Raw genomic sequence first — 26,928 nt, 5'->3', positions numbered from 1 at the left:
CATAAAAATCGTCTCGGAACTTATTTGTTGACATAAAAATACGATATAATGTTGCAATTTTCTAATCATTTCATAATTAACAGGGACATAAACATATGTAAAAGCTCAATTCATTCTGTAACAGCCGCACTACGGCTTTTTTCTGCGATATTATTTTATACTAATTTCAATATAAGTATTAGTCTAGCATTTAGTTTAAATCGCGGAAGAAACTCGAGTGCGGCGTTAACTTAAATCAGAACGCAGTTAATACCCGCAAATTAACGTACGTACTCGTACGTTATGTGGGCCCGTTGGCGAATAGTTTGTCAAGCCCCGCCCCTTCGGCTGATTCGACGGCGCTACGCGGTTTCTATTTAGGTACATTCATCGCTGGTAGATTAAGTATGAACATTTCCTTCTTGAATAATTGGCCTACATTTCTTCCGATCAGCTAGAAAAAAAAGCGGGTGACATTGATATAGTGGCAATGAAAGCCAGTAACTATTTAATGGAGGCCGCCCATTCTTTCCGTATCTACCTCAAGAATCACTGCGCAGTCCGAAAGCCTAAAAAGGCGAAGCGCCCAAACCGGAGCGGAAGCCGAATAAGGCGGTGATATGGGTCGCTAAGGAGTACCCGAAGTGGCAACATATGATTTTGAGTACTCTCAAGGAGTTAAATGGGGTAACTATACTGTTATAACGTAATTAGTTTCGCTTGATTTATTTATTGTGTCCTGAAACATTGTGCAAAGCAATTTAAGATTAGCGTGCGATTATCCCTTTGTCTATGTGCGTATTTAACACTCGCTCGTACGGTGAACGTACATTGTGAAAACCGGCCGAAGTCTGATCGACTACTTGTCTATTAGAAAAAACATACGGTCACGAAAGAGATAGAAATCTGTGGCTAAGACATCAAAGTTTATACTGCCATTGGCATTGTCAAACATTGTAAAGAATTAACAAAAATGAGATTAAAAAAAACATGTCAAACTTTATATACACACAAAAATTAGTTGGGAATTAATTTATTCAAATTACAATTAAAAGGAAATATAAAAATATATCCAGTTAAATCCAGTTATCCAGTTGACGAAAGCTTGACGGGAAGTTAGAAAACACATTAACGTCTTCGTCTAAGTTTTTTAATGGCAATAATAACGAAAAGTTATATTTGTGAAAATTATTTAAATAGTAACTTATTAGTTCTAACCTCGTAACGCTTATTGGTATAAAAAATTATATAAAAACTGTTTATTTTATACCATACTTATATATATATATATATATATATATATGAATATATATATATATGAATATATATATATATGAATATATATATATATATATATATATATATAAGTATGGTATGGTAATATATATTCAACATCAAATCATTATGATTGCAGCCTTCAGGTCTCCCCGATAACAAAGTATTATCAACAAAACTTTCTGCTATAAACGATCTTAAAAAATATATGAAAAGAGTGATGCCATTCGTTCAAGCCACAAGAGATAATCTACAAAAGATTGGTCCCGAAGCACTCTCTGTTGCCTTGCCCTTTGATGAGGCCCAACTGCTTGAAGATAACAAACAATATCTGCTGAATACTTTGGATGTAAGTATTTGTAGGCTTAATATTTACCGCTTCGTATAAATTATTTATATTATCAGTAGAAAATATAATATGTTTATATGAAAAGATGTCAAGATGGGCTAGCTTAAATAATCTACAATTAAATTGTATTCATATTATTTAAGCATGTAAATTAATAAAAGTAACGATGCGATATTAATGTTCATATTACTTCGAGTATTTATTATGAAGTTAATTTTTTATAGCTTAGTCTGTTTCGAAGGAACAAAATAATTCTTTGACAATTTAAATAATCATTTAACGCATTAGTAACATTTTTAAAGTTTTGAATATTTCTTAATGCATACAGTTATACACCGGACTTAAACGATAGGCTGCTATGTCGGGGTTCCATTTTGAATTTTTAGTATGTATGTAATCGGGACCTAAAGAAAACAAGAATTAAGAAGAAAAATGTTTTTATTTTATTTGAACCACATAATTAGGACAAACATGATATAAATTGACATACATACGTTAAAATATAAAAACAATTTACATTACTATGAATAAAATAACATAAACCGAAGTTATTTTATCGTAGGCGTCGTCGAATGCCGCCTGAAGACCTATTTTCTTTGCTTTTATAACAGTTAAGACTGTTGTTGATTCCGGTAGGTCTTTGCCAAATCACAGCATTTTTATTTTCGATTAAAAGTCTTTGATAATATTTAGTTAAAACTCGTGTTCTCTTGTTAGGTGAAAATTACAAATTTCTAGTAATTATAACATATTTAAAGATAAATCAATAATATTCACTGCGTACTGTTACACCCTTATTCTGTTAGCCTTAGAGCTGACTTCATTATTCCTTTTCAACACATAAACACTTTGCTTCCTATAAAACCAACATCCGCTCTAACCCCAGTTAGTTGTATCCTACTCCTTACTCAAGACGGTTGCTCCAAATTCATATTTTGTTTTTTTTAAAAGCTATATTCATAAACAGTTATAACAATTGGTGGCAGCGCAAAGGGATTTTTAAATAAATCCTCGGTTCGTCTCTAAGTTACGCGTGTGAAAAGTTTAAAAAGTGGAAAAGTGCAAGTGCCCATTTATCTAAAAGCAATACCACTTCCTACACGTGAGAGCAATTCATATTCAGGAGTTAATCGGAAAAATCCATCCTTAAGAAAAAAAGGAATATATATAAATAACTGCAAACAACTCAACCTTATTCAAGTGCCCGTAAATCTGCAACAACCATAAATCAATATCAACTCATCTCATCAGCATCGAGAGTGACAATCAACTACAGAAACAACCTCGACGGGATGTTTATACTATCCATTCTCAAGACATTAAATATTCTGTAAGTCTTTGGTCTAATTATTTTAAATTGTTTTTCTTTTTCTATTTACTTTTGTAAGTTCTGTGTATATTTTATTTTGTGTGTAATATTAAAATGGAAAGCCGAACACTAAGCCCGGGTGGTACCAAACCCGAAGTCTGCATCACTGACACAGAAGATGAAAACGCTCTTCTTCCCCCTCCTGGACCTATCACCAGATCAAAAAAGAAACCTTCACCTACAATTTTACAAACTAGAACCGAATTAGAGTTATCAATTCTACTTAAATTCATTAAACCATTCGACGGTTCTAGAAACAAATTAAATTCATTCCTATCAAACTGTAATAATGCTTACGAACTAGCTTCAGAATATCAAAAAGAAATCTTATTTAAATTCATTCTTTGCCAATTAGAGGGTAAAGCAGAAACAGCCTGTTCAATTAAAGAATTTTCGAATTGGCCCCAACTCAAAGAATTTCTTAAAACCCAGTTTAGCGAAAGAAAACATTACACACATTTACTCACAGACTTGCAAGAGTGTAAACAGTTAGCCAATGAACCCGTCAGCCAATATGGACTTAGAATAGAAACATACCTTTCACAATTATTAACAGAAATATCAATCAGCCACGGGCATAAGAATAGGGAAATGTATGGCAGAACCGCGGCTATGGAAGAATTAGCCCTCCATCACTTTCAAATGGGGTTGTCCCCCAGAATCTCCAACATCGTTAGATGTAAATCTCCAAAGTCGCTCAACGAAGCTATCAACATCGCCATTTCCGAAGAAAAAATCCAACAATTCCTATTCAAAACAAATTCCCATAAAGAAAAATTTACTAAAGTCTCAATTCACAAATCCGATCCTCCTCCTACTTCTTCAAACCCGAAATCAATTCCTTTCTGCACATATTGTAAAAATTCAGGGCATACCTTAGAAAATTGCAGAAAGAGGGAATATAATAATAAATTTAAATCTCAAAATCCAAGGACACCTCAGCGTGTCCATAACCTTATTCAACAGGACAACTCAAATTCCGACTCAAACGAGGGTTACGACACGGTCGATTACGATTCTGATTCAAAAAACGAGTAACCGTCTCGTCCCGGTGTCGTGCGGGACCTTCAATTCGAAAATCGACACCCTCAACGCCAATTACTAAATCTTCTGTATCCGTGCAGCAGAGTAAAACCTCTGACCTGCCAACTACTAAATCCTCTGTATCCGTGCAGCAGAATAAAACCTCTGACCTGCCAATTACTAAATCCTCTGTATCCGTGCAGCAGAATAAAACCTCTGACCTGCCAATTACTAAATCCTCTGTATCCGTGCAGCAGAGTAAAACCTCTGACCTGCCAACTACTAAATCCTCTGTATCCGTGCAGCAGAGTAAAACCTCTGACCTGCCAATTACTAAATCCTCTGTATCCGTGCAGCAGAGTAAAACCTCTGACCTGCCAACTACTAAATCCTCTGTATCTGCGCAGGAGTGTACCACTAACCTGCCAAAGCCTACCAGATCCTATGAAATACTCAGCGACCCTTCGAAAACGCTCTTACCTCATGTCTTGGTTGATTCATCAGTATCTGATATCCCATTATCCCTTTTAGTAGACTCTGGATCATCGATAAGCCTTTTGAAAAACATATCAATTCAGAAACAACCCCGAATCATTAAAGAATCTATTCAAATAAAAGGAATCGATTCTTCAGACGAAGCTATTAATACAGCTGGTCATTTTCAGTTAAAACTAAAAATTTCAAATTCCACATTGACTCATAAATTTCACATTGTAAATAATATTAATTTACCATACGATGGTATCATAGGTTCCGACATGCTTAACGCCCTCAGCTGTAAAATAGATTACACAAAGGACTTACTCTATATAGGTAAAATTACGACCAAACTATTTTTTAATGAACCTATCTATTTAATTCCGCCAAGAACCGAAGCTATAATCGAATGCTCTATTTCCAATCCTAAATTAAAAGAAGGTTTAATCCTAGATCAAAAAATTTATCCTAACCTATTGGTAGCTAACTGCTTAGTAACTGTAAAAGAAAATAAAAGAATTAATGTATCAGTCCCAAATATTTCAGAGGAACCTATAAACCTGAAATCAAATTTTAATCTTAATTTAACTCCTATAGACACTTATAAACCCGATAATTCAACAATATTTATTAATCATATTAGTACAACCAAATGTACTGTTCAAAGAACCAAGGAAGTCTTAAATCAACTACGAATTTCTCACTTAAATAATGAAGAAAGAGAAGCTCTTCTCCAACTATGCTCTTATTATTCGGATATATTTCATCTTCCAAACGAAAACCTCACATATACAAATGCCATGAGACATGAGATTAGAACAACCACCGACGTTCCAATTCATACCAAAACATATCGTTTTCCAGAAATACACAAAGTCGAAGTCCGTAACCAAATCGACAAGATGTTAAAACAACACATAATTGAACCTTCTAATTCCCCATGGTCCTCACCAATTTGGGTGGTACCCAAGAAACTAGATGCTTCTAACGTACAAAAATGGCGTGTTGTTATAGATTATCGTAAGTTAAATGATATTTCAATAGGCGACACGTATCCTATTCCTCAGATTGCAGAAATCCTTGACCAACTTGGGTGTAGCAAATATTTCTCCACGTTAGATCTAGCATCAGGCTTTCACCAAATCCAACTTAAGAATGAGGATAAACCCAAAACCGCCTTCACAGTACCTGAAGGTCATTTTCAATTCTGTCGAATGCCATTCGGACTGAAAAATGCCCCAGCAACCTTCCAAAGGCTGATGAACTCTGTATTGTCAGGACTCCAAGGAGACAGGTGCTTTGTTTACTTAGATGACATAGTCTGCTACTCTCCTGATCTTAATATACATATAAAAAATCTCGAATCCATCTTCCAGAGAATGCGCGAGTTCAATCTCAAATTACAACCAGACAAATGCGAGTTTCTGCGTCGCGAAGCCGGTTATCTTGGGCATATTATTTCCGAAGACGGTGTCAAGCCAAATCCAGACAAGGTCAAAGCTGTAATAAAATTCCCAATTCCTAAAAATCCGAAAGATATAAAATCTTTCCTCGGCCTTGTTTCATATTATCGAAGATTTATTCCAGACTTCTCAAACATTGCAAAACCCCTTACCTCTCTCCTCAAAAAGGATCAAATCTTTTCATGGGAAAATCAACAACAATTAGGATTTGAACTCCTTAAAGAAAAACTTACTTCAGCACCAGTCCTGTGCTATCCTGATTTCACGAAACCTTTCATTCTTACAACGGATGCTTCTAACCATGCTCTCGGAGTAGTCCTTTCACAAGGATCAACAAGTCAAGAAAGACCTATTGCTTTCGCATCCCGAACTCTCAATAAAAGTGAATCCAATTATAGCACAACTGAAAAGGAGTTGTTAGCTATCATATTTGGCTGTAAGACATTGAGACCATATTTATATGGACAAAAATTCCAAATCATTACAGATCATAAACCACTTAAATGGCTATTCAATCATAAAGATCCTTCCAGTAAGCTGCAGCGGTGGCGCCTCAAGCTTGAGGAATACGATTATGAAATCATTTATAAAAAAGGAAAACTAAATTCCGCCGCCGACGCCTTATCCCGTTATCCCGTAAATCCTATATTACCTATAGAACATCCTAGTAACATTCCAAATCCTCAAGACGCCACACTAGATTCGGGACTAATGGATCTTCTCGTCACTCCACCATCATTTAATCCAGATGACGCTTTCATGTCACCCATTCCAATGGAAACCATGTCACACCCTGAAATCCAAATCGATAACATATCCGATTCTCCCATCGACCCTCAAAAGGTTTTAGATGAATTCCTAAACCTGGAATCTCAACCAGATACAGGTAATCCAAATAACTCCGAAACCGACCAATTAACCATTCCTGAATTCCCTGAAATTCCTAATATTGACTCTCCTATTACACAGGATTCAGACCGATCTGAACCTTTAATTCAAGAACTATTCAATGGAAATTATTCACAGTTTTCTAAGTTAACAAAATCCAAAACCTTTGAGTCTAACGCTAAAATTCTAGAATCAAACTCGTCTATCCTTAAAAGTTCCGACAAAGTCATTATCATACCAACTTCAATCGACTTAGATGATAGCAATCCCTATGTCGAAGAAATACTTTCGGAACTAACAAATAAAGAAGAATTCCTAAATAAAGAAAGAACTCTATATTCTTATATCTTGTTAAATATTCGCGATAAGATCATATATTTATTATTTACAAAAGTTCACCATTTCGACAATTCATCTTATGAAGATATTTATATTAGCTTAAAAACTCTACGTGATGAAATTATCTCTAAATCTTATCAACAAATAAGTATTACTAATTTTAAAGATCCTTTCGAATCCTATATATACACAAAACTGTATAATATAATTTTAATTATATTTCATAATTCCAATATCTTCATTACTATTCATAAAAATTGTCTTATTTTCCCTTCACTTTCTGAAATAAAGAAAATTCTAAAAGAAAATCATGACATACCTATCGCAGGTCATTTAGGCACTATTCGCATGGTCAAACGCATCCAGGAAAAATATCACTGGAAGGGCATGCGCAGTGATATAGAAAACTATGTAAGATCCTGTAAATCATGTCAAGAAAATAAAGCCTTGAGAAAATTAAACAGAGCACCGATGCAAATTACTACTACTTCTACTATTCCTTTCCAACGCATCGCAATGGATATAGTAGGTCCCTTACCTGAATCAGGAACCGCAAAGGTAAAATTCATACTAACTCTACAAGATGATCTCACAAAGTTTTCCGTTGCATATCCAATCCGTTCCACGACCGCCGAAGAAACAAGTGACTGTTTAATACATTTTATCACACTCTTCGGTATACCTAAAAGTATTCTCACGGATCAAGGTACAAATTTTACGTCAAACCTCTTCAAGAAAACTTGTGATTTCATGAAAATAAAACAACTCTGGTCAAGCCCTTACCACCCACAAACACAAGGCGCCCTAGAACGTAGTCATTCCACGTTAAAGGAATACCTCAAATCATTTGTTAACCAAGAACAAGATAATTGGCCTAGATATGTATACACGGCTATTATGACCTATAATACATCCGTTCATTGTACTACTAACTACACCCCTTACGAACTTTTGTTTGGACAAAAACCCTCTATTCCTGATTCAATATATAATACAAATCCTGATACCACATACCCTGAGTATCTCAAAATGCTAACTCATAGATTAAAATACTCAAGAGAAAAAGCCCTCGAAAATATCACAAAAGCTAAAGAAAGGTCAAAACAATATTACGACTCTCATACCAGACCCATAACGTATAAAGTAGGCGATTATGTCTATGTTAAAATCATTTAAGACTCCGGAAAGCACTTTCCCCTATATGGAAAGGCCCTTATAAAATAATAAGGATAAACGGTAAAAATAACCTTACCTTACTTATTAACAGACGTCATGTCACACATCATTTCGATGAAGTGAAACCCGCTAATGTTTCACATGACTATAACATATTATAATGTTAATAACGTTAGAACCTATTATTAATTTTACTATATTATCTTATTTTATTAACCATATAAATTACATTTATTAAGATAATATTTTCGTTACAGCGTATTGGCCTACGGAGAATTCATACATCCAATCACTCACAGTCCCGGGTTGTATTTTGACCCGATTGGGAAACTAAACATAAACACTGGGTATTTAGATATTGTATCACCTCTCGATATATCCCACATAGAACCACACTTAGGAAATATAAATTCAATTTTAGTTACCATTAAATACATATGTCGACAACTACAATTAGAAACAATAGACAATCTAGAATGTCAAAACATACTAGAACCCTTAACAGTCAGATACCATGACTTAGTTAATGAGTTTTCTTCTATTTCCCATTTAACGGACAGCAACAGACATAAAAGATCACCCTGGTTTGGTGGCATCGGACCCCTTGCTAAAATAGTTTTTGGCACCCTAAATGAGGACGATGCTATCAGATATGATAACGCAATACGTAATAGCGAAAATAATGAAAAAAGGTTGGCCTCCTTAATAAAAGAAAACATATTAGTCACTAGTTCCACTCTATTTAAAATTAATGAAACCTTATATAAAATTAAAATTAACGAAGCCAATCTTAATAACGCTATCAACGAATTCTCAGTACATATAAAAAAACTTAAGTGTAATTTCCGATCAAATATTAGTAAAATCCAAAATTAATTCTATAATAAACAGCTTAGAAGCTTCCATGCTAACATTGTCGTTTCAACTCTCTGACATTGTCTATGCGATCATTCTCAGTAATAAAAACATCCTTCATCCGGCCATCTTAACGCCCAAACAACTGTACTTAGAACTCGTTGACTATTATAAACATTTACCTGTAGATTATAAGTTCCCAGTAGAATTAGAATTAAACAACATGTACTCGTTAATGAATGTATCCGGTGTAACGTGTTATAGCTTTAATAGCAAAATCATTTTTATTCTAAGAATTCCATTAGTGTCTCCAATTAGTTTTAATTTATATGAAACAATAGCACTACCAACGCCCTATAGCAATGTTAATCCAACCGCTTTCAGTTTTATTATTCCTAGTTTTAAATATATCGGAGTGACCAAAGACAAGTCAGAATATTGTCATTTAGATAGTCTTAATACCTGCAAATTTGTTAATCTCAACAACTATATTTGTGACATCATGAACACCTTTTCAACAACTGAAAACCCTAGTTGTGAAACTGAAATCCTGTTAAATTTAATTAATAAACTCCCAAACCAATGTAAAATAGAATTCATACATGGTACAGTAGATATTTGGAAAACTCTTTATAATAACAATTGGCTTTATATACAATCTCATACCAATAAACTGTTTATAGAATGCTTAAACCAAAATGTAATCGAGAAAAATCTACACGGCATTGGAATTGTTAAAATCCCCATTAACTGTAAAGCACATTGTAAAAGTACGAAATTAATTCCCAAGCTAAAAGTATATTCTCTTAATACCACAGATATTCATGTACAATCAGATTTCAATCTAATTAATGATTCATGTTGTAATTTCGATAAGGTTGTAAACAAATTGAATAATGAGGCTCCTTTAAAACTATTAAATATTAACTTAGACACTTATGCAAACGAACTTAAATCAAAATCAAAGGTCATATCAGCTACCGCTGATGAAATTATAAATCAACATACAATTTTAAAATACGAGACTCAGTATTCAATCATTTTCTATATAATCATAGGAATTATATTAATGTACTGTATTTTTAAGATTTCTTTTATAATAAAGAAACGCAGCCGTCTCCTATCTAGATCCTCTCAATCACAACTTGGTGACTTACCTATAACTCAAGTTACCCCTATTACCTCTTCTATATCTCAAGAATCCATACAACCCCATCACTCTAATCCTGAAATTAATCAAACAAAAAATATCCCAGCACCTAGCATCAGAAGGCACCTATAGAGTATATCTTTTCCTAAACTTCGAATTATAACCCCGAAGTTTAGTCTTACCCCAGGAGATGTTACACCCTTATTCTGTTAGCCTTAGAGCTGACTTCATTATTCCTTTTCAACACATAAACACTTTGCTTCCTATAAAACCAACATCCGCTCTAACCCCAGTTAGTTGTATCCTACTCCTTACTCAAGACGGTTGCTCCAAATTCATATTTTGTTTTTTTTAAAAGCTATATTCATAAACAGTTATAACAGTACGTAAAACAATTCTACCCAAAACACGTTTGAACTTGTCGTTAACCAAAACGGACAGTAGAATGGGTAAACGAAAAACCTGTACTTTATTGTATACAGATAGTCTAAAAAAAAATCAATTTATTACAAAACTTTTTATCTGTCTGTCTGTATATTAAAGGTTAGTAAAAAAAATGGTTAAAATAAATCCAAGCTTATGTCATTTTCAGTGGGTCCAGTGTTTTTACTATTCTAGGAAATATTCTCTAAGGATTCACATGAATTGACAGAGTGTTTGTGGCTTAAAAGCAAATGGGAGAATTTCTGTGTTTGTTTGTATTATAATAATATAATATTTTTGTGTAATGAAATAATGCAAGTAAAATTTGATAAAGTTAGTTCTATTGAAATATAAACGCAATTTTTTACACAACTCGACGTTTCTTCACAGCAGTCGGGTTCAGCGACTGCTACATGAACTTGTCAAATAAATTTGATATAAAGGTTATATATAGGCCATCTATTGCTGGGAAGTATAAAGCAGTCAGCTGTAATTTTTTAATTGTCTTACTATGTATTGTGTGTTAATTATTATGTATACGTTAGTTTACTTTCAAATTATTTGATTACGATAGTAAGAAATAACTATTATTATGTAAATTTAAAATACAATTTATTTTAAACACACAAATACATTATTTACAATATTATTAACATGCATAGTATAAATAATAATAATTCAAAATGAATAAATAGAAAATTAAAACAAATTTTGTCCCTGTGGCAGCATTTCCTCGCTGTATTGTGGTATATCTACCAGGCGCAAGCTTAAATCTTTAATTTAGTTAAATAACTATTATATTTATATAGTTAAATGGAAAACCCTGAAAATAATTTTTATTAACTTGCAGACATAAATGCTCTAAAGCTGTGGCGATATCTTGATCCGGCGTTAGGTCCTCGCAAGATTCCAGTAGCAGGCGATCACGTGACAAAATGCGCGGAACTCGTCAATGGCGATGGTATACGCGTACACGTGGAAGCGTCGCGTATAGAACTCGTTCAGAACGGAACGAATATTGACGTCGGCTTACAGTTTTCAGAAATATATTTATTTATTTTTATAATAAGTGTTTTATTTTGTTAGTCCTTTATTTGTTAAGAGATTTTAATGCTTCGAAAAGTGGTAAGAAACGTAAGAAAAGTTTCTAAAATTCTTTGTACAATTTTATTAAAAAAATAATCTTTGTTTTTACGGTTAAGTTTAGAAATTTATTGCTTTGTTTATTTGTTTATTTGTTGTAAGCACTGAATACAGTTGTGAATTTCCAACATGCCTTTAGGCACATCAATGTGGAAGTAAGCATTTTGCGAATGTATATGCATCTGCAAAAGTATTTAATGACGAAATATAGTATTGCCATCAGAAGAGCGATAGATTTACGTTTTGTTTAATACAGAAGTTTAAAGTAAAAGTAAAGTAGAAGTTTAAGGTTAAAGTAAAAATCGATTACGAGTGCTTTACAGCAGTCGGACAGACTTGGTCGTGTATCTCATGTTAAATGTTTTATTAAAATTTGATTATATCGTCGCAAGGAGTTATAATGAGTTAAGAAATAAAAGAGTTGCAATTTTATATTATATTTAAATAACATTTTTTTTTTTATAAAATAGGGGCAAACGGGCAGGAGGCTCACCTGATGTTAAGTGATACCGCCGCCCATGGACACTCTCAATGCCAGAGGGCTCGCGAGTGCGTTGCCGGCCTTTTAAGAATTTGTACACTCTTTTCTTGAAGGACCCTAAGTCGAATTGGTTCGGAAATACTTCAGTGGGCAGCTGGTTCCACATAGCGGTGGTGCGCGGCAAAAATTGCCTGTAGAAACGCTCAGTCGTGGAACGTCGGACGTCGAGGTGATACGGGTGGAATTTTGTATTTTGCCTCGACGTCCGATGCTGAAACTCAGCTGCAGGTATTAATCCGAACAACTCCTCTGAACACTCTCCATGGTAAATGCGGTAGAAGATGCAGAGTGACCCCATATCTCTACGCAACGCCAAAGGATCGAGCCGCTCGGAGAGGGATTGGTCATCGACGATTCGAACCACTCTTCGTTGGATACGGTCAAGTGGAAGGAGCTGGTACTGGGGAGCCCCCGCCCAGAGGTGAGAACAGTATTCCATGTGGGGCCGTATTTGCACTTTATAGAGTTGCAAGCGGTGGCCCGGAGTGAAGTACCGTCTCGCCTTGCTGAGCACACCAAGCTTTTTGGAGGCTAATTTAGCCTTTCCCTCCAAATGACCGCGAAACTGAACGTCGTTCGATATGTCAACGCCAAGTATTCCGATGCTGGCTGTGGCTTCAAGAAGAGTGTTTTCGAAAAGAGGAGTAGCGACAAAGGGTATTTTTTTCGCGGAAAACGCGCAAACTTGTGTCTTCTTGGGGTTAAATTGGACTAGGTTTAGTCTACCCCAGTCCGAGACTCCACGTAAAAGAGTTTCGACTTCAGACACAAGTTTGTTCCGGTACTCATCGACAACTGCCCGAGAAATACCTGCCCGGCCAGTGTAAAGAGTATCCCCAGTGCTGTCGTCCGCATAGCAATGAATGTTGCTAAGTTGCAACATGTCATTGATATGCAGAAGAAACAGGGTCGGGGACAGAACACAGCCTTGTGGGACCCCAGCATTCACGAGTTTAAGGTCGGAACATGCTCCGTCGACGACGACCTTGATGCTCCGATCGGCTAGAAAGCTGGAGATCCAGTCGCATAATTTCTCAGGAAGCCCGTAGGCTGGAAGCTTCGAGAGCAGTGCTTTGTGCCACACCCGATCGAAGGCTTTCGCTATGTCCAAACTAACCGCTAGTGCCTCCCCCTTGGACTCAATTGCCTCTGCCCATCTATGAGTAAGGTATACTAGATGGTCACCAGCCGAACGACCACGACGAAAGCCGTACTGATAATCGCTAATCAGCTGGTGGCCCTCTAGATAACTCAAGAGCTGGCCATTAATAATGGATTCCATTATTTTGGAGAACAAGGAGGTTATTGCGATTGGGCGATAGTTGGATGGATCAGAGCGATTGCCTTTTTTAGGGATCGGATGTATCGAAGCGGTCTTCCAGCACTTCGGGACAGTGCCGAGCGAGTACAGGTACCGGAAAAGGCGCGTCAGGACCGGAGCCAACTCAGGAGCACATGTACGCAGCACAATTGGAGGGATACCATCCGGCCCGCTCGACTTATGAATGTCCAAGGAAGATAGTGCTCTGCGAACAGCACGTTTCCGGAATGTGATTTCCGGCATTGAGTTATCACACCGCGAAATCGCCGGTGGTGATCTCCCCCGGTCATCCAAAGTCGAGTTGGACGCGAAGAGACAGCCCAAGAGGTCGGCCTTCTCCTTCGCAGTGTGGGCGAGCGAGTCATCCTCTCTGTGCAGCGGTGGTATCGATGGCTGACAAAAATTCCCTTGTACAGCTTTGGCGAGAGACCAGAAGGCTCGGGTCCCAGAAGGGAGTTGGGCCAATCTCTCGCCAAATCTGGCGATGTGCTCTGACTTTGCCTTAGCGATTTCCCGTTTGAAGGACCTGGAGGCTGAGTTATATGCTTTTTTATGTTCGCTGGTATTGGCATCACGAGATATCGCCGCTTTCGCCCATGCATTAAAGCATTCTCGCTTTCGACGCGATGCCGCCTTGCAAGAACGCTTAAACCAGGGCTGTGACTTGCCACCGATCGGCACCGCAGAGAATGGAATAAAAAGTTCCATGCCCTGCAGAACCACTTCGGCGACAAAGGCAGCGACGGAATCTGGAGCTTCCGACGAAAAGCATATAGGCCCCCAAGGGTAGGACGCAAAGAAAGACCGCATCCCATCCCAATCTGCTGACCGATAGTGCCAAATACGACGACAACCCGAAAAACGGGGCCGAGGAGGGCGCGTAGTAGGCACAGTACTCCGGACCACACAATGATCCGATGAACCCAATGGCGGGTCAACAGAGACTTGATAGGTCTCCGGATGTGAGGTCAGCAGAAGGTCCAACAAAGAGGGTTTATGACCATCCACATCTGGTATTCGCGTAATCGCAGGGACCATTTGTGACAGGTCGTAAGCTAAAGCAAAGTCGTGAAAGGATCTTCCCGCGTGATCGGTGGTTTCCGAACCGAGCCAATCGGCATGGTGAGCGTTAAAATCGCCAAGTATCACGATTTCAGCGGTAGGAACCCCTTCGAGCAGGGAATCTGTAGCCATTTGGATGTGCTCAATGAGTCGCTCAGTTTTGGGTATTTCCGCTATGGGACCTATACAGGCATGCATAGAATCGCGGATGGTCATCGCAGTCTACGCGCAGCCAGAGGCTAGATAGGTCCCTTCCTTCAAGCGACCCGAGGCGACGAGAACAGATATCCTCTCTGACGTACACGCAAACTCCCGCCCGCGGCACAAATGAATGTTCCAATCTGTACCCCGGGTAGGAGAGGTAGGAAGCAATAACTTTTATATACCTATTTTGTTAAATAATTATTATATATATATATAAAAAATTAATGGAATTCTTAATTTGAATATTTTTTGCGAATTTATTTATCTATGGCGTACAACTTTTAAAATACAGACGTGTTCACACATTTTACATAGAAATCTCATCATGTGTCTAGTAATATAATCAACGGTATTATTTTTATAGGAACGTTCATGTGATATATAAAACTAAAACATACATTCAGTTTAAAAAAAAATTCAATCAAATCACACTTATATACATAAATGAATGAAATCCCAAGAGGGAGGCTTCGCCTTCATATTAAAAAAAAATTCAAAAGTACGAATTTATCGTTAAAATTGAAGATCTATGTAAAATCTATGTTCTAAGTAAATAAAACATTTATATGTTTAATTTTAATGCGCTCTGTCGCCGTATAGTTCCTAATACTTTTCCATATTCGCGTTCGCATTTACCTCTAAAATTAAGTAAATCCTCGAATACTCATAATTAATTGGTTAGCTTGCTTTACCTAGACTTTTTAACACCTGAATCTACCAAAGTATTGTTAAGACTGCTGGCACGAGTTCACCTGCTTCTAAATAACACCGAGATATTTGACAAGATTTTAAAAACCATTTCAGCGTAATATTCACTAAAATACAAATTCAATTCTTATTATCATAAACGCGCCAAAATGTTTTTTCTGGCCAAGATGGCGTCGCATGACTCACTTGTAAACACATGAAGAATTATTGATATTTTTACTCATATAAATACGTATTATGAATCATTAAAAAAACCAGCAAATAAAACTCAATGATAGTATTAATATTAAACAAGATATTATTAACATGCATACGTCATTGTCGATTCGACTAATCTGTTCTGTGTCGCGTAACTGACATATAAAAATCTATATTTTAACTGTGTTTTTTTTAGATAAATTATTACTTTACCAGTGATTTTACTCTTTAACGCCTTTTAAAGTCATGTTTTAGATAGATTACTCTTAACAATACTTTATTTTTCACTGTCATCTGTCAAATAGACTTTTCGATAGAGTATTGAATTTTATAGAACTACTAAGAAGCGTCTATAATGGTCCTATAGTAGTAGCTTTTTAGTAAGTTCAGAGTGCAGGTGTTAATAATTCCATACAATTAGAATATTCGAGAATAAACTCCACAAGTTAAAAAATAAACCAAATTTAACTAGACACCATTGTTGCCATAATTGCGGCCAAATAGTTATCTATTGTCGAATGGACATTATATAAAATATGTGACAAAAATCCTTTACCAAAGGTTTATGAATAAGACGAGATTTTGACATTGATTACAGAATGTACTGAGATTTAAAACATACTAGAATATCCATGGTAGGTAAGATTTATTTCCTTTAAACGACAACAATAGCTAAACTAAGGTTAAAATTAGGTTAAAATAAATCAATTAACATAAAAATCGTCTCGGAACTTATTTGTTGACATAAAAATACGATATAATGTTGCAATTTTCTAATCATTTCATAATTAACAGGGACATATACATATGTAAAAGCTCAATTCATTCTGTAACAGCCGCACTACGGCTTTTTTCTGCGATATTATTTTATACTAATTTCAATATAAGTATTAGTCTAGCATTTAGTTTAAATCGCGGAAAAAACTCGAGTGCGGCGTTAACTTAAATCAGAACGCGGTTAATACCCGCAAATTAACGTACGTACTCGTACGTTATGTGGGCCCGTTGGCGAATAGTTTGTCAAGCCCCGCCCCTTCGGCTGATTCGACGGCGCTACGCGGTTTCTCTTTAGGTACATTCATCGCTGGTAGATTAAGTATGAACACTTCCTTCTTGAATAATTGGCCTACATTTCTTCCGATCAGCTAGAAAAAAAAGCGGTTGACATTGATATAGTGGCAATGAAAGCCAGTAACTATTTAATGGAGGCCGCCCATTCTTTCCGTATCTACCTCAAGAATCACTGCGCAGTCCGAAAGCCTAAAAAAGGCGAAGCGCCCAAACCGGAGCGGAAGCCGAATAAGGCGGTGATATGGGTCGCTAAGGAGTACCCGAAGTGGCAACATATCATTTTGAGTACTCTCAAGGAGTTAAATGGGGTAACTATACTGTTATAACGTAATTAGTTTCGCTTGATTTATTTATTGTGTCCTCAAACATTGTGCAAAGCAATTTAAGATTAGCGTGCTGTTATAACAATTGGTGGCAGCGCAAAGGGATTTTTAAATAAATCCTCGGTTCGTCTCTAAGTTACGCGTGTGAAAAGTTTAAAAAGTGGAAAAGTGCAAGTGCCCATTTATCTAAAAGCAATACCACTTCCTACACGTGAGAGCAATTCATATTCAGGAGTTAATCGGAAAAATCCATCCTTAAGAAAAAAAGGAATATATATAAATAACTGCAAACAACTCAACCTTATTCAAGTGCCCGTAAATCTGCAACAACCATAAATCAATATCAACTCATCTCATCAGCATCGAGAGTGACAATCAACTACAGAAACAACCTCGACGGGATGTTTATACTATCCATTCTCAAGACATTAAATATTCTGTAAGTCTTTGGTCTAATTATTTTAAATTGTTTTTCTTTTTCTATTTACTTTTGTAAGTTCTGTGTATATTTTATTTTGTGTGTAATATTAAAATGGAAAGCCGAACACTAAGCCCGGGTGGTACCAAACCCGAAGTCTGCATCACTGACACAGAAGATGAAAACGCTCTTCTTCCCCCTCCTGGACCTATCACCAGATCAAAAAAGAAACCTTCACCTACAATTTTACAAACTAGAACCGAATTAGAGTTATCAATTCTACTTAAATTCATTAAACCATTCGACGGTTCTAGAAACAAATTAAATTCATTCCTATCAAACTGTAATAATGCTTACGAACTAGCTTCAGAATATCAAAAAGAAATCTTATTTAAATTCATTCTTTGCCAATTAGAGGGTAAAGCAGAAACAGCCTGTTCAATTAAAGAATTTTCGAATTGGCCCCAACTCAAAGAATTTCTTAAAACCCAGTTTAGCGAAAGAAAACATTACACACATTTACTCACAGACTTGCAAGAGTGTAAACAGTTAGCCAATGAACCCGTCAGCCAATATGGACTTAGAATAGAAACATACCTTTCACAATTATTAACAGAAATATCAATCAGCCACGGGCATAAGAATAGGGAAATGTATGGCAGAACCGCGGCTATGGAAGAATTAGCCCTCCATCACTTTCAAATGGGGTTGTCCCCCAGAATCTCCAACATCGTTAGATGTAAATCTCCAAAGTCGCTCAACGAAGCTATCAACATCGCCATTTCCGAAGAAAAAATCCAACAATTCCTATTCAAAACAAATTCCCATAAAGAAAAATTTACTAAAGTCTCAATTCACAAATCCGATCCTCCTCCTACTTCTTCAAACCCGAAATCAATTCCTTTCTGCACATATTGTAAAAATTCAGGGCATACCTTAGAAAATTGCAGAAAGAGGGAATATAATAATAAATTTAAATCTCAAAATCCAAGGACACCTCAGCGTGTCCATAACCTTATTCAACAGGACAACTCAAATTCCGACTCAAACGAGGGTTACGACACGGTCGATTACGATTCTGATTCAAAAAACGAGTAACCGTCTCGTCCCGGTGTCGTGCGGGACCTTCAATTCGAAAATCGACACCCTCAACGCCAATTACTAAATCTTCTGTATCCGTGCAGCAGAGTAAAACCTCTGACCTGCCAACTACTAAATCCTCTGTATCCGTGCAGCAGAATAAAACCTCTGACCTGCCAATTACTAAATCCTCTGTATCCGTGCAGCAGAATAAAACCTCTGACCTGCCAATTACTAAATCCTCTGTATCCGTGCAGCAGAGTAAAACCTCTGACCTGCCAACTACTAAATCCTCTGTATCCGTGCAGCAGAGTAAAACCTCTGACCTGCCAATTACTAAATCCTCTGTATCCGTGCAGCAGAGTAAAACCTCTGACCTGCCAACTACTAAATCCTCTGTATCTGCGCAGGAGTGTACCACTAACCTGCCAAAGCCTACCAGATCCTATGAAATACTCAGCGACCCTTCGAAAACGCTCTTACCTCATGTCTTGGTTGATTCATCAGTATCTGATATCCCATTATCCCTTTTAGTAGACTCTGGATCATCGATAAGCCTTTTGAAAAACATATCAATTCAGAAACAACCCCGAATCATTAAAGAATCTATTCAAATAAAAGGAATCGATTCTTCAGACGAAGCTATTAATACAGCTGGTCATTTTCAGTTAAAACTAAAAATTTCAAATTCCACATTGACTCATAAATTTCACATTGTAAATAATATTAATTTACCATACGATGGTATCATAGGTTCCGACATGCTTAACGCCCTCAGCTGTAAAATAGATTACACAAAGGACTTACTCTATATAGGTAAAATTACGACCAAACTATTTTTTAATGAACCTATCTATTTAATTCCGCCAAGAACCGAAGCTATAATCGAATGCTCTATTTCCAATCCTAAATTAAAAGAAGGTTTAATCCTAGATCAAAAAATTTATCCTAACCTATTGGTAGCTAACTGCTTAGTAACTGTAAAAGAAAATAAAAGAATTAATGTATCAGTCCCAAATATTTCAGAGGAACCTATAAACCTGAAATCAAATTTTAATCTTAATTTAACTCCTATAGACACTTATAAACCCGATAATTCAACAATATTTATTAATCATATTAGTACAACCAAATGTACTGTTCAAAGAACCAAGGAAGTCTTAAATCAACTACGAATTTCTCACTTAAATAATGAAGAAAGAGAAGCTCTTCTCCAACTATGCTCTTATTATTCGGATATATTTCATCTTCCAAACGAAAACCTCACATATACAAATGCCATGAGACATGAGATTAGAACAACCACCGACGTTCCAATTCATACCAAAACATATCGTTTTCCAGAAATACACAAAGTCGAAGTCCGTAACCAAATCGACAAGATGTTAAAACAACACATAATTGAACCTTCTAATTCCCCATGGTCCTCACCAATTTGGGTGGTACCCAAGAAACTAGATGCTTCTAACGTACAAAAATGGCGTGTTGTTATAGATTATCGTAAGTTAAATGATATTTCAATAGGCGACACGTATCCTATTCCTCAGATTGCAGAAATCCTTGACCAACTTGGGTGTAGCAAATATTTCTCCACGTTAGATCTAGCATCAGGCTTTCACCAAATCCAACTTAAGAATGAGGATAAACCCAAAACCGCCTTCACAGTACCTGAATGTCATTTTCAATTCTGTCGAATGCCATTCGGACTGAAAAATGCCCCAGCAACCTTCCAAAGGCTGATGAACTCTGTATTGTCAGGACTCCAAGGAGACAGGTGCTTTGTTTACTTAGATGACATAGTCTGCTACTCTCCTGATCTTTATATACATATAAAAAATCTCGAATCCATCTTCCAGAGAATGCGCGAGTTCAATCTCAAATTACAACCAGACAAATGCGAGTTTCTGCGTCGCGAAGCCGGTTATCTTGGGCATATTATTTCCGAAGACGGTGTCAAGCCAAATCCAGACAAGGTCAAAGCTGTAATAAAATTCCCAATTCCTAAAAATCCGAAAGATATAAAATCTTTCCTCGGCCTTGTTTCATATTATCGAAGATTTATTCCAGACTTCTCAAACATTGCAAAACCCCTTACCTCTCTCCTCAAAAAGGATCAAATCTTTTCATGGGAAAATCAACAACAATTAGGATTTGAACTCCTTAAAGAAAAACTTACTTCAGCACCAGTCCTGTGCTATCCTGATTTCACGAAACCTTTCATTCTTACAACGGATGCTTCTAACCATGCTCTCGGAGTAGTCCTTTCACAAGGATCAACAAGTCAAGAAAGACCTATTGCTTTCGCATCCCGAACTCTCAATAAAAGTGAATCCAATTATAGCACAACTGAAAAGGAGTTGTTAGCTATCATATTTGGCTGTAAGACATTGAGACCATATTTATATGGACAAAAATTCCAAATCATTACAGATCATAAACCACTTAAATGGCTATTCAATCATAAAGATCCTTCCAGTAAGCTGCAGCGGTGGCGCCTCAAGCTTGAGGAATACGATTATGAAATCATTTATAAAAAAGGAAAACTAAATTCCGCCGCCGACGCCTTATCCCGTTATCCCGTAAATCCTATATTACCTATAGAACATCCTAGTAACATTCCAAATCCTCAAGACGCCACACTAGATTCGGGACTAATGGATCTTCTCGTCACTCCACCATCATTTAATCCAGATGACGCTTTCATGTCACCCATTCCAATGGAAACCATGTCACACCCTGAAATCCAAATCGATAACATATCCGATTCTCCCATCGACCCTCAAAAGGTTTTAGATGAATTCCTAAACCTGGAATCTCAACCAGATACAGGTAATCCAAATAACTCCGAAACCGACCAATTAACCATTCCTGAATTCCCTGAAATTCCTAATATTGACTCTCCTATTACACAGGATTCAGACCGATCTGAACCTTTAATTCAAGAACTATTCAATGGAAATTATTCACAGTTTTCTAAGTTAACAAAATCCAAAACCTTTGAGTCTAACGCTAAAATTCTAGAATCAAACTCGTCTATCCTTAAAAGTTCCGACAAAGTCATTATCATACCAACTTCAATCGACTTAGATGATAGCAATCCCTATGTCGAAGAAATACTTTCGGAACTAACAAATAAAGAAGAATTCCTAAATAAAGAAAGAACTCTATATTCTTATATCTTGTTAAATATTCGCGATAAGATCATATATTTATTATTTACAAAAGTTCACCATTTCGACAACAACACAACAAATAAGTATTACTAATTTTAAAGATCCTTTCGAATCCTATATATACACAAAACTGTATAATATAATTTTAATTATATTTCATAATTCCAATATCTTCATTACTATTCATAAAAATTGTCTTATTTTCCCTTCACTTTCTGAAATAAAGAAAATTCTAAAAGAAAATCATGACATACCTATCGCAGGTCATTTAGGCACTATTCGCATGGTCAAACGCATCCAGGAAAAATATCACTGGAAGGGCATGCGCAGTGATATAGAAAACTATGTAAGATCCTGTAAATCATGTCAAGAAAATAAAGCCTTGAGAAAATTAAACAGAGCACCGATGCAAATTACTACTACTTCTACTATTCCTTTCCAACGCATCGCAATGGATATAGTAGGTCCCTTACCTGAATCAGGAACCGCAAAGGTAAAATTCATACTAACTCTACAAGATGATCTCACAAAGTTTTCCGTTGCATATCCAATCCGTTCCACGACCGCCGAAGAAACAAGTGACTGTTTAATACATTTTATCACACTCTTCGGTATACCTAAAAGTATTCTCACGGATCAAGGTACAAATTTTACGTCAAACCTCTTCAAGAAAACTTGTGATTTCATGAAAATAAAACAACTCTGGTCAAGCCCTTACCACCCACAAACACAAGGCGCCCTAGAACGTAGTCATTCCACGTTAAAGGAATACCTCAAATCATTTGTTAACCAAGAACAAGATAATTGGCCTAGATATGTATACACGGCTATTATGACCTATAATACATCCGTTCATTGTACTACTAACTACACCCCTTACGAACTTTTGTTTGGACAAAAACCCTCTATTCCTGATTCAATATATAATACAAATCCTGATACCACATACCCTGAGTATCTCAAAATGCTAACTCATAGATTAAAATACTCAAGAGAAAAAGCCCTCGAAAATATCACAAAAGCTAAAGAAAGGTCAAAACAATATTACGACTCTCATACCAGACCCATAACGTATAAAGTAGGCGATTATGTCTATGTTAAAAATCATTTAAGACTCCGGAAAGCACTTTCCCCTATATGGAAAGGCCCTTATAAAATAATAAGGATAAACGGTAAAAATAACCTTACCTTACTTATTAACAGACGTCATGTCACACATCATTTCGATGAAGTGAAACCCGCTAATGTTTCACATGACTATAACATATTATAATGTTAATAACGTTAGAACCTATTATTAATTTTACTATATTATCTTATTTTATTAACCATATAAATTACATTTATTAAGATAATATTTTCGTTACAGCGTATTGGCCTACGGAGAATTCATACATCCAATCACTCACAGTCCCGGGTTGTATTTTGACCCGATTGGGAAACTAAACATAAACACTGGGTATTTAGATATTGTATCACCTCTCGATATATCCCACATAGAACCACACTTAGGAAATATAAATTCAATTTTAGTTACCATTAAATACATATGTCGACAACTACAATTAGAAACAATAGACAATCTAGAATGTCAAAACATACTAGAACCCTTAACAGTCAGATACCATGACTTAGTTAATGAGTTTTCTTCTATTTCCCATTTAACGGACAGCAACAGACATAAAAGATCACCCTGGTTTGGTGGCATCGGACCCCTTGCTAAAATAGTTTTTGGCACCCTAAATGAGGACGATGCTATCAGATATGATAACGCAATACGTAATAGCGAAAATAATGAAAAAAGGTTGGCCTCCTTAATAAAAGAAAACATATTAGTCACTAGTTCCACTCTATTTAAAATTAATGAAACCTTATATAAAATTAAAATTAACGAAGCCAATCTTAATAACGCTATCAACGAATTCTCAGTACATATAAAAAAACTTAAGTGTAATTTCCGATCAAATATTAGTAAAATCCAAAATTAATTCTATAATAAACAGCTTAGAAGCTTCCATGCTAACATTGTCGTTTCAACTCTCTGACATTGTCTATGCGATCATTCTCAGTAATAAAAACATCCTTCATCCGGCCATCTTAACGCCCAAACAACTGTACTTAGAACTCGTTGACTATTATAAACATTTACCTGTAGATTATAAGTTCCCAGTAGAATTAGAATTAAACAACATGTACTCGTTAATGAATGTATCCGGTGTAACGTGTTATAGCTTTAATAGCAAAATCATTTTTATTCTAAGAATTCCATTAGTGTCTCCAATTAGTTTTAATTTATATGAAACAATAGCACTACCAACGCCCTATAGCAATGTTAATCCAACCGCTTTCAGTTTTATTATTCCTAGTTTTAAATATATCGGAGTGACCAAAGACAAGTCAGAATATTGTCATTTAGATAGTCTTAATACCTGCAAATTTGTTAATCTCAACAACTATATTTGTGACATCATGAACACCTTTTCAACAACTGAAAACCCTAGTTGTGAAACTGAAATCCTGTTAAATTTAATTAATAAACTCCCAAACCAATGTAAAATAGAATTCATACATGGTACAGTAGATATTTGGAAAACTCTTTATAATAACAATTGGCTTTATATACAATCTCATACCAATAAACTGTTTATAGAATGCTTAAACCAAAATGTAATCGAGAAAAATCTACACGGCATTGGAATTGTTAAAATCCCCATTAACTGTAAAGCACATTGTAAAGGTACGAAATTAATTCCCAAGCTAAAAGTATATTCTCTTAATACCACAGATATTCATGTACAATCAGATTTCAATCTAATTAATGATTCATGTTGTAATTTCGATAAGGTTGTAAACAAATTGAATAATGAGGCTCCTTTAAAACTATTAAATATTAACTTAGACACTTATGCAAACGAACTTAAATCAAAATCAAAGGTCATATCAGCTACCGCTGATGAAATTATAAATCAACATACAATTTTAAAATACGAGACTCAGTATTCAATCATTTTCTATATAATCATAGGAATTATATTAATGTACTGTATTTTTAAGATTTCTTTTATAATAAAGAAACGCAGCCGTCTCCTATCTAGATCCTCTCAATCACAACTTGGTGACTTACCTATAACTCAAGTTACCCCTATTACCTCTTCTATATCTCAAGAATCCATACAACCCCATCACTCTAATCCTGAAATTAATCAAACAAAAAATATCCCAGCACCTAGCATCAGAAGGCACCTATAGAGTATATCTTTTCCTAAACTTCGAATTATAACCCCGAAGTTTAGTCTTACCCCAGGAGATGTTACACCCTTATTCTGTTAGCCTTAGAGCTGACTTCATTATTCCTTTTCAACACATAAACACTTTGCTTCCTATAAAACCAACATCCGCTCTAACCCCAGTTAGTTGTATCCTACTCCTTACTCAAGACGGTTGCTCCAAATTCATATTTTGTTTTTTTAAAAAGCTATATTCATAAACAGTTATAACAGTACGTAAAACAATTCTACCCAAAACACGTTTGAACTTGTCGTTAACCAAAACGGACAGTAGAATGGGTAAACGAAAAACCTGTACTTTATTGTATACAGATAGTCTAAAAAAAAACCAATTTATTACAAAACTTTTTGTCTGTCATCGGAGATTTGTTTAAATAATTGGATTATTGTATAATTTTCTGAATCAACAGCTTGACGCAATCGAAGTCAAACATACATACAGTCCTGATACTCCAGAAAAAACGATAGAAGACTGTGCGCCTGGTAGTCCACATGTCAACTTTATTGCGGTACCTGGACTTACAGTGACCTTCACCAACCCCACACCGATGAGTGGATTGTTTACCATTTCTGTGACCCTGGTAGATGGGGATACGGTTGAGAAGATTAAAGCCAAGATCGCTAAAGAGATTAAGGCTATTAAAGGTTAGTAAAAAAAATTGGTTAAAATAAATCCAAAGTTATAGTCACCAGTAATACTCATTTTCAGTGGATTAGTGTTTTAACTGTTCTAGGAAATATTCTCTAAGGATTCACTTGGATTGACAGAGTGTTTGTGGCTTAAAAGCAAATGGGAGAATTTCTGTGTTTGTTTGTATTATAATAATATAATATTTGTGTGTAAATAAATAATGCAAGTAAAATTTGATAAAGTTAGTTCTATTGAAATATAAACGCAATTTTTTACACAACTCGACGTTTCTTCACAGCAGTCGTGGTCAGCGACTGCTACATGAACTTGTCAAATAAATTTGATATAAAGGTTATATATAGGCCATCTATTGCTGGGAAGTATAAAGCAGTCAGCTGTAATTTTTTAATTGTCTCACTATGTATTGTGTGTTAATTATTATGCATACGTTAGTTTACTGTCAAATTATTTGATTACGATAGTAAGAAATAACTATTAGTATGTAAATTCAGAATACAATTTATTTTAAACACACAAATACAGTATTTACAATATTTTTAACATGCATAGTATTAATAATAATAATTCAAAATGAATAAATAGAAAATTAAAACAAATTTGGTTCCTGTGGCAGCATTTCCTCGCTGTAGTGTGTGTGGTATATCTACCAGGCGCAAGCTTAAATCTTTAATTTAGTTAAATAACTATTATATTTATATAGTTAAATTGAAACCCCTGAAAATATTTTTTATTAACTTTCAGACATAAATGCTCTAAAGCTGTGGCGATATCTTGATCCGGCGTTAGGTCCTCGCAAGATTCCAGTAGCAGGCGATCACGTGACAAAATGCGCGGAACTCGTCAATGGCGATGGTATACGCGTACACGTGGAAGCGTCGCGTATAGAACTCGTTCAGAACGGAACGAATATTGACGTCGGCTTACAGTTTGTGTATACTTATGATAAGTGATTGTTTTCAGAAATATATTTATTTATTTTTA

At 35.7% G+C, this 26,928-nt stretch overlaps 2 protein-coding genes across 2 annotated transcripts in view; both read left to right on the top strand.

Moving 5' to 3' along the window:
- The window catches only part of LOC123712174 (leucine--tRNA ligase, cytoplasmic-like), a 33,642-nt gene extending 6,714 nt beyond the window's left edge, over nucleotides 1–26,928 (top strand). The window contains exons 4-5 of the mRNA XM_045665158.1: nucleotides 11,617–11,801; nucleotides 26,874–26,928. Coding sequence (XP_045521114.1) covers nucleotides 11,617–11,801; nucleotides 26,874–26,897 — 209 coding nt within the window. The 3' untranslated portion in view covers nucleotides 26,898–26,928. The remainder of the gene's footprint in view (nucleotides 1–11,616; nucleotides 11,802–26,873) is intronic.
- LOC123712181 (leucine--tRNA ligase, cytoplasmic-like) lies at nucleotides 434–26,928 on the top strand. Its single transcript, XM_045665167.1, has 4 exons — nucleotides 434–666; nucleotides 1,394–1,603; nucleotides 25,706–25,940; nucleotides 26,689–26,928. Exons 1-4 carry the CDS (start codon nucleotides 634–636, stop codon nucleotides 26,895–26,897), a joined length of 687 nt encoding a protein of 228 aa, XP_045521123.1. The 5' UTR covers nucleotides 434–633; the 3' UTR covers nucleotides 26,898–26,928.

Source organism: Pieris brassicae, chromosome 7 (genome assembly GCF_905147105.1).
Source record: "Pieris brassicae chromosome 7, ilPieBrab1.1, whole genome shotgun sequence".
NCBI lineage: Eukaryota > Metazoa > Arthropoda > Insecta > Lepidoptera > Pieridae > Pieris > Pieris brassicae.
This window is presented reverse-complemented; position numbering and strand designations above follow the sequence as displayed.